Consider the following 10,015-nt stretch of genomic DNA (forward strand, 5'->3'; position numbering starts at 1 on the left):
TATAGGTATATATATAGATATATATATAAATATTTTTGATAGATATATATATATATATACATATTTACATATAGTATAAAATAAAACTTCATTTATACACTTTTTTCTACTAGAGCTATTGCTAATTTGTGTATCTTCATATAACATAAATCATGCATACTATGAGACATATAAATTGCGTCTTTTAATTATCACATGAAGAGTGTAATGATATATAGTAAACATGTCCAAAGCTTTATATGAAAGATTTGTAATTTACAATACTTGTTTACTCTTAATTCCATGATTATTTTATTACAGTGTAGCTCCCTGTTAGCGTTATCTCTAAAAATATTACTACTTTAAAACTGGGCTGGGTGGCTTGTCTTGGAGTTGGTCCAAACCAGTTGGGTGTGGAAGCTATGGTGGGTCTAGGAGGAGCTACTTGTCTGGCTAATCCAATAGATGAAGATGGAGGTGGGCACAATTTAGCTGATATCCAGTATCAGAACCCCATAAAAAGCTAAACTTATGGAGCTGTAATCATTGGCGTGCATTGCTCATTCTACACCAAAGCAACCATGGCTCTTAACGCTGACGACAAGTCCCACATTCAGGCCATCTGGCCATGTGTAGCAGCCCATCCTGATGAGTATGGTGGAGAAGCTCTGTACAGGTATATGTGGTTTCACTCATTTACTTTGTGATATAGTGGGGCGAGTCGGGGTGGACTGTGGTTTTTCAATGTTAAATAGTCCTTATTTCCGTTCTTACTATGATATTTCTATCTGTATACAGCCATGTATTTACTCTTTCATATTGTTTGTATTTGTTCTTTTTAGGATGTTCCTTTCCAATCCCCAGACCAAGACCTACTTCCCTGGCTTTGAAATCCATAAGGATTCTCCTCAGATTAAGGCTCATGGCAAGAAAGTCGTTAACGCCCTGACTGAAGCTTCAAAACATATGGACAACATTGAAGGAGCCCTGGGTAATCTGATTGACCGCCATGCCTATGACCTAAGAGTGGATCCTGGAAACTTCAAAGTAAGTTTTACATGTTTACCACTTGTGTAGTAGAACATTAATGCCTTGAGCTTGCCACAGTATGAAGGACAGGACATTGAGTTACGGGGTATTGCTAATTGTGTCCATGTCTTTCTCTCCTTTCCAGCTCCTGGCTCATCACATCCTGGTTACAATTGCCACCCACTTTCCTGACAAGTTTGATTGTATGACCCATCAGGCTCTGGACAAGTTCCTGGCTGCCGTTGGAGCCGCTCTGACATGCAAGTACCGTTAAATGTGTCAAGAATGACAGAGATTACATCATCATCATCATAGACCTACCAATGGCTAATTGTGACATCTGACTGATAACCTGTGAAATAAAAGTGGATTACATTTCAATCACTTGTCACTTTTTTTTGTATACTTGATCTATTAAGTGTTAATTCATCATGAAGGGGTAACACAGACAGTCAAAAATAAATTGCACTCAATAATTCTCTTATCATTATGGCGGTGACAGATGGTCCTCCATAAAGCCCAATGATTATAAGGAAAACATTAGGGGAAATAAAATAATGTCATTTCTATCTATATTATACCACTCTAAATGGTTATAACTGGATAGAAATAGCTTATCTTGTAAATATACGGTGCAACATAAACAGGTCCATGAACAAAATACATAGCAAGTGTGCTATATACAATACTATGACACAAGGGTCGCAGAATATTATATAGGGGCGGACATACCATTGGTGCAACCTGTGCAGGGAAGGGGCAGAGGTATTTTTGCTTTATCTTTTAAAAATCAATGAGGGCCCATTATACAGTTTGCAGGGCCCAAGAGGTAAGGGGCCCCATTTCTACCTCTCAAGCAAGTAAAATATGCCATTTTTATGAGCTCTTGGCCTGCAAAGGGCCCGTACATCCTTCTTGCACGGGGGCCCTTTTCTGTCTGCATCCACCAATGCATTATTATATGTACCACAGATACTGCAGAACTTCTTTGTCATATTAAGGGTGTTTCATAACAATCCACAACAAAAGGATAATTCAATATATTCATCAGAAAGAGTTTCTGCAGGAGCTGAGACAGAATAATGCATTCCCTGCTATAACTACTGTGTATATTAGTGGTCATCTTGGTGTTAGTGACCTATAACAAAGCAGTCAGACGGCAGGTTTATTTTATATGGCTTTGACATATGTTAGGTGACTTCTAAAATTCTTAGAAATTACACAATTATCATACACATACAATCCTGAGCTTACCTGATCCAAGGATAGATAAAGGAGTTCAATGAATAGAATCTAATTTAAAATGGTGTCCTTTTCAGCAGATGTTATAGGTATCTGGGTATAAGAGGAAAATTTGGGGTTGGGGGTTTACGTGACATGATTCCCAGTTAAAGGGACCCTATCATGGTGCCTGACCCCAGCCTACTCCACCTGATTGACAGGTCCCTCCCTATCTACTTACATGGAAGAGACCTGTCAATCAACTTGGGTGGTCCTTGGATACGCCAGCTGGGGGTCCCACCAGAATCACAGAATGGTCAGGGCTATGTCTGGCCTTTCAGATTAGTTTTTTCTCTGAAACAATACAGTGTTTTAGAGAAAAAAATACCTGTCATGCTGCCCATAACAGCAATAGCATTACTCATGGTCAAATACAGATACACACTAAAACACAGGCAGATTACTCTGCAAATATCCATTTCAGCGATAAAGATGAGCTTACGCTGATGAAATGGTGCACAGATTGTTATTTATCACAATTCAACATTACATAAAAAGTGTATGTCTCTCTATTGCAGGGGATTACTATTGCTGAGTCTGCACAGACAGGGACAAACAGTGGTGTACTGCCAATAGCAGCAGACAACACAGCAGCAAACGGCCCCCTCCACCTGGCAACATACTCTCACCTGTATCAGAATCATGGGGCACTGACAGATTAGGGCCCCTGTGCAAGAAATTGTGCCTGCCCCCCCCCCCCCCCTCCTTCTATGGCGACAAAGCTGCAGATAGCTGCAGTGTCTTGCGAAAGTATTTGGCCCCCTTGAATTGTTCAACTTTTTCCCACATTTCATGCTTCAAACATAAAGATAAACATTTTAATGTTAAAGGTGCTTTACACGCTGCGACATCGCTAACGATATATCGTCGGGGTCATGTTGTTAGTGACATCGCAGCGTGTGAGAGCTAGGAGCGACGATCAACGATCGCAAAAACGTCAAAATCATTGATCGTTGACACGTCGCTCCTAATCATAATGTCGTTGGTGTTTCATTCCGCAGGTTGTTCGTCGTTCCTGCGGCACCACACATTGCTGTGTGTGACACCGCAGGAACGTCGAACATCATCCTACCTGCATCCATCTGCAATGAGGAAGGAAGGAGGTGGGCGGCATGTTCCGGCCGCTCATCTCCTCCCCTCCTCTTCTATTGGCCGGCCGTTTAGTGCGCCATTGTGATGTCGCTATGACGCCGAACGCACCTCCCCCTTGAAGGAGGGATTGTTCGGCGGTCACAGCAACGTCGCTGAACAGGAATGTGTGTGTGACGCTGCCATAGCGATATTGTTCGCTACAGCAGCAATCACCACATGTCGCACGAACGACAGGGGCGGGTGCTATCGCTCACGACATCGCTAGCAATCGCTAGCGATGTCGCAGCGTGTAAAGCACCCTTTATGGTGAAGAATCAACAACAAGTGGGACACAATTGTGAAGTTGAACGAAATTTATTGCTTATTTTAAACTTTTTAAAAAAAATAAATAACTGAAAAGTGGGGCGTGCAATATTATTCATTGCCTTTAAGTTAATACTTTGTAGCGCCACCTTTTGCTGCAATTACAGCTCCAAGTCGCTTGGGGTATGTGTCTATCAGTTTTGCACAACGAGAGACTGAAATTCTTGCCCATTCTTCCTTTGCAAATAGCTGGAGCTGAGTGAGGTTGGATGGATCGTTTGTAAACAGTAATGTAAACAGTAGTTTTCAGCTCTTTCCACAGATTCTCAATTGGATTCAGGTCTGGACTTTGACTTGGCCATTCTAACATCTGGATATGTTTATTTGTGAACCATTCCATTGTAGATTTTGCTTTATATTTGGGATCATTGTCTTGTTGGAAAACAAATCTCTGTCCCAGTCTCAGGTCTTTTGTAGACTTCAACATGTTTTCTTCAAGAATGGTCCTGCATTTGGCTCCATCCATCTTCCCATCAATTTTAACCATCTTTCCTGTCCCTGCTGAAGAAAAGCAGGCCCAAACCATGATGCTGCTACCACCATGTTTGACAGTGGGGATGGTGTGTTCAGGGTGATGAGCTTGGTTGCTTTTATGCCCAACACATCATTTGGCATTGTGATCAAATAATTCGATTTTGGTGTCATCTGACCAGAGCACCTTCTTCCACATGTTTGGTGTGTCTCCCAGGTGGCTTGTGGCAAACTTTAAATGACACTTTTTATGGATATATTTGAGTAATGGCTTTCTCCTTGCCACTCTTTCATAAAGGCGAGATTTGTGCAGTGTACGACTGATTGTTGTCCTATGGACAGACTCTACCACCTCAGCTGTAGATCTCTCGCAGTTCATCCAGAGTGATCATGAGCCTCTTTGCTGCATCTCTGATCAGTCTTCTCCTTGTTTGAGATGAAAGTTTGGATGGACGGCCAGGTCTTGGTAGATTTGCAGTGGTATGATACTCCTTACATTTCAATATGATCGCTTGCACAGAGCTTCTTGGGATGTTTAAAGTTTTGGAAATCTTTTTGTAACCAAATCAGGCTTTAATCTTCTCCACAACAGTATCACGGACCTGCCTGTTGTGTTCCTTGGTCTTCATGAAACTATCTGCGCTTTAAACAGAACACTGAGTCTATCACAGAGCAGGTGCATTTATATGGAGACTTGATTACACACAGGTGGATTTTATTTATCATCATCAGTCATTTAGGACAATATTGGATCATTTAGAGATCCTCAATGAACTTCTGGAGTGAGTTTGCTGCACTGAAAGTAAAGGGGAAGAATAATATTGCACGCCCCACCTTTCAGTTTTTATTTTTTAAATATGTTTAAAATAAGCAATACATTTTGTTCTACTTCACAATTGTGTCCAGCTTGTTGTTGATTCTTCACCATAACATTAAAATTTTTATCTTTATGTTTGAAGCCTGAAATGTGGGAAAAGGTTGAAAAATTCAAGGGGGCCAAATACTTTTGCAAGGCACTGTAATATATACATACCGTATTTTTTGTTTTATAAGATGCACCGAATTATAAGACGCACCCCAAATTTAGAAATAAAAAAAAAAAATGGGGTCCGTCTTATACTCCAGTGGTGTCTTTCTGTAGGGGGCATTATTTGAATATCGCACCGCCAACAAAGCATCTCACCCACCGCAGGCAGCATAGCCCCGCACCGCCGACAGATCATCTCAGCCGCCGAAGCCAGCACAGCCCCTCACTGCCAACAGATCATCTCACCTGCCGGAACCAGCACAGCCCCACACCGCCCTGCTCCATACACTCCCAACCGCAGCCAGCACAGCGCCCATGCTCCACCTACAGGTAAGCTACATTCGGATTTTAAGACGTACCCCTCATTTTCAACCCAAATGTTTAGGAGGAAATGTGCGTCTTATAATCAGAAAAATACGGTGTGTGTGTGTGTGTGTCTATATATATATACATATATATATATATATATATATATATACACATATATATATATATATATATATATATATATATATATATATATATATATATATATATATATATATATATATATATCACAAATACAGTGCTGGCCAAAAGTATTGGCACCCCTGCAATTCTGTCAGATAATACTCAGTTTCTTCTTGAAAATGATTGTAATCACAAATTCTTTGGTATTATTATCTTCATTTAATTTGTCTTCAATGAAAAAAAATAAAAAAAATTGTTATAAAGCCAAATTGGATATAATTCCACACCAAACATAAAAAAGGGGGTGGACAAAATTATTGGCACTGTTTGAAAACTCATGTGATGCTTCTCTAATTTGTGTAATTAACAGCACCTGTAACTTACCTGTGGCACCTAACAGGTGTTGGCAATAACTAAATCACACTTGCAGCCAGTTGACATGGATTAAAGTTGACTCAACCTCTGTCCTGTGTCCTTGTGTGTACCACATTGAGCATGGAGAAAAGAAAGAAGACCAAAGAATTGTCTGAGGACTTGACGATCCAAATTGTGAGGAAGCATGAGCAATCTCAAGGCTACAAGTCCATCTCCAAAGACCTGAAAGTTCCTGTGTCTATGGTGCGAAGTGTCGTCAAGAAGTGTAAAGCCCATGGCACTGTGGCTAACCTCCCTAGATGTGGAAGGTAAAGAAAAATTGAAGAGAGATTTCAACGCAAGATTGTGAGGATGGTGGATAAAGAACCTCGACTAACATCCAAACAAGTTCAAGCTGCCCTGCAGTCCTAGGGTACAACAGTGTCAACCTGTACTATCCGTCGGCATCTGAATGAAAAGGGACTGTATGGTAGGATACCCAGGAAGACTCCACTTGTTAGCCTGAGACCTAAAAAAGCCAGGCTGGAGTTTGCCAAAACTTACCTGAGAAAGCCTAAAACGTTTTGGAAGAATGTTCTCTGGTCAGATGAGACAAAAGAAGAGCTCTTTGGGAAAAGCCATCAACATAGAGTTTACAGGAAAAAAAAAGAGGCATTCAAAGAAAAGAACACAGTCCCTACAGTCAAACATGGCGGAGGTTCCCTGATGTTTTGGGGTTGCTTTGCTACCTCTGGCACTGGACTGCTTGACCATTTGCATGGCATTATGAAGTCTGAAGACTACCAACAAATTTTGCAGCATAATGTAGGAACCAGTGTGAAAAAGCTGTATCTCCCTCAGAGGTCATGGGTCTTCCACCAGGACAATGACCCAAAACACACTTCAAAAAGCACTAGAAAATGGTTTGAGAAAAAGCACTGGAGACTACTAAAGTGACCAGCAATGAGTCCAGACCTGAATCCCATAGAACACCTGTGGAGGGATCTCAAAATGGCAGTTTGGAGAAGGCATCCTTCAAATCTCAGGGACCTGGAGCAGTTTGCCAAAGAAGAATGGTCTAAAATTCCAGGAGAGCATTGTAAGAAACTCATTGATGGTTACTGGAAGCGGTTGTTCGCAGTTATTTTGGCTAAAGGTTGTGCAACCAAGTATTAGGCTAAGGGTGCCAATACTTTTGTCTGGCCCATTTTTGGAGTTTTGTGTGAAATGATCAATGATTTGATTTTTGTATCATTCTCTTTTGTGTTTTTTCATTGCAAGCAAAATAAATGAAGTTAATAATACCAAAAAATTTGTGATTGCAATCATTTTCAAGAAGAAACTGAGTATTATCTGACAGAATTGCAGGGGTGCCGATACTTTTGGCCAGCACTGTATACATCATTACACCCCCATATACTACAACTGTAATATGCTACACCACTACACCCCCATGTACTACACCTGTAATATACTACATCCCCCCATATACTACACCTGTAATATACTACATCACTACATCCCCCATATACTACACCGGCAATATACATCACTACACCCCCTATATACTACATCAACAATATACATTACTACACCCCCTATATACTACACCTGCAATATACATCACTACACCCCCTATATACTACACCTGCAATATACATCACTACACCCCCTCTATACACCTAAGTAGATATTGCATTAAAACCAGACGTTTGCAGCTAGAATTGTCATTTACCACATTAAGAATGTATAGAGTGTATATCTGTTTAATTTAATGTTAGCTTCATTGAAAAAAAAATATGCTTTTCTTTAAAAAATAAGAAAATATCTAAGTAACCCTAACTTTTGAATTGTAGTGTACTTCATCTGCAATATACATCACTACACTCCTATATACTATGTGCCGCCCCTGCAGCGGATCGAATCGCTCGGATCCGGGGGTGGTGATTACTCGTGGCTTGAGGGTCTTCAGATCCGGGGGCTAGGGGCCACACTCAAATGTAGAAGGGGTTATTTACAGGGGATAGGTATAGTTCGTGACGCCACCCGTGGTGTACGGTAATTGGGAGTACTGCCGCGCTGCCTTTGGGAGTACCCGGGGTGATGGAGTGGGGCAGCAAGATGACGTTACCCTCCACGGGTAGGGGTAGGCCCCGGGACTCTGGATGGAGATGCGGGGGCGCAGTGCAGAGGTCAGTCGGGTGCTCACTCAGCAATGAAGCAGACGCTGAAAACAGGGTAAACCAAGTCTCTGACTGTCGTTGCCTCTCGAGGGGAGCTCATCCGGGTCCCGTCCCCTGCAGCACTGCCGTTGGTCCGTAACCTGCCTCCTGGCACACAATTTAGATTGTCCGTAGTGGCCCAGTAGTTTGGAGTTTTCCAGGCCCCGCTCCCCACTGTGGCTAAGTGAAGGAGCCTGCTCTCAGGAGCTCACGCTTGGGATTTCAGTGGGGCGCTTGCTAGGAAAGCACTATCCCCCTCGTAGCGCTAGTGCCCCCTATCTCTGAGCTTGGTGGGAACAGTCCATAAAGGCCCTGTTCTCTGCGGGTTAATTGCCGGGTCGCCTCAAGTTTTTCCCCGACCTAGGGTCCATGTACCCTGACGTGCCTTCGGTCCCGGACCGGTAATACGACCAGGCTGCTGACCGTCCTCCTTGACGGGTTCCAGGCACCTAGCCTCAATCCCCTGCAACCGGGGGTCCGACTCCTCTAGGTCCAGACCATCCTCTGTGACCTAGTTTACTTCTCCCCTGGGAACTCCAACTCCCAGCTTCCTCAGAGCTTCTCACAGCACGAGGGCTACCACTGAACTGACTTGACACCTCCCACCTCCCTGCCTGACCCCTTAGTGGGTGGCCCTATTCCTGCTTAAATAGCCCACTGGTGTGCCTGACAGGTGTGGTGCAAAGTGTATCTAGGATTTGTGAATACTGGTGAAGGCAGTACTGCAGGATGGAGACCCAGAACCATGGGATTTTGAGTCTTGCACAGGGAGGGCAGATTATGCAGAACCCTGTGATGACCCGAATAGTCCAGGGCGTCACACTACACCTGCAATATACATCACTACACCCCCAACATTAGTCACCACTCACCTCTCCCTCCCGCCAATGACCCTCTTGTAGGAGCCTCCACCACTGCTTCTCGTCTACAGGACCCTGCCACTGCTGCTCTTGTAGGGGCCACCGCTGCTGCATCTCCTGTATGGGCCCCCGCTGCTGCTACTGCTGTTTGTATGGATCCCAGCTGCGCTACTTCTTCTCCTGCCGGGAACTTTTCAAATGACACGCGCGTGTCGAACTGACAATATCAGGGCGCGCGTGTGTGACAGAGAAAGTGTCAGCAGGGAACACAGGACAGACTCCTGTGTTCTGCTGCATACACTGTGCGGAGCTGAGGGATTGCTCCCTGCCTGGCACGCTGCTTTTGATGATGGCAATTTGACTAGGGGCCTCCAGGAGCCTGGAGCTCCGGACAACAGGTCAGATTGCCTTCATTATTAACTGGCTAGTAAGGACCCCTTGAACCTTCGGGCCCCTGTGCGACTGCACCGGCTGCACATGTGATATGGCCGCCAATGATGCTAATACACTTAAAAGCAATGATGGAAGAGGAAACCATCAGCTCCCTGCTTCATCATTCTCCTGCGCGTCTGAGCTCTGACGTGTCAGTGGATCAGGTGTGATGATGTCACTACATTGTGCCCGCTGTGTCAAACATTGCAGGGCTGCAGACCCCACGCTACGAAGATCGGAGCAGCAGGGGAAGGGGCAGAGGTATTTTTGTTTTATGTTTTAAAAATCAATGAGGGCTCATTATACAGTTTGCAGGGATATGTGGGTCCAGTATATTGTTTGCAGGGCTATGTGAGGGCCTTTATACAATTTGCAGGGCTATGTGAGGGCCTTTATACAATTTGCAGGGCTATGTGAGGGCCTTTATATAATTTGCAGGGCTATGTGGGGGCCTT

General features: G+C 43.5%; 1 protein-coding gene across 1 annotated transcript; it reads left to right on the forward strand.

Moving 5' to 3' along the window:
- The first annotated feature begins 515 nt into the window (after positions 1-515).
- Positions 516-1,389, forward strand: LOC142246069 (hemoglobin subunit alpha-2-like). The gene is made up of 3 exons (XM_075319086.1): positions 516-655; positions 822-1,026; positions 1,154-1,389. Exons 1-3 carry the CDS (start codon positions 561-563, stop codon positions 1,280-1,282), a joined length of 429 nt encoding a protein of 142 aa, XP_075175201.1. The 5' UTR covers positions 516-560; the 3' UTR covers positions 1,283-1,389.
- Positions 1,390-10,015: the final 8,626 nt, after the last annotated feature.

Source organism: Anomaloglossus baeobatrachus, chromosome 7 (assembly GCF_048569485.1).
Source record: "Anomaloglossus baeobatrachus isolate aAnoBae1 chromosome 7, aAnoBae1.hap1, whole genome shotgun sequence".
NCBI classification, from domain to species: domain Eukaryota; kingdom Metazoa; phylum Chordata; class Amphibia; order Anura; family Aromobatidae; genus Anomaloglossus; species Anomaloglossus baeobatrachus.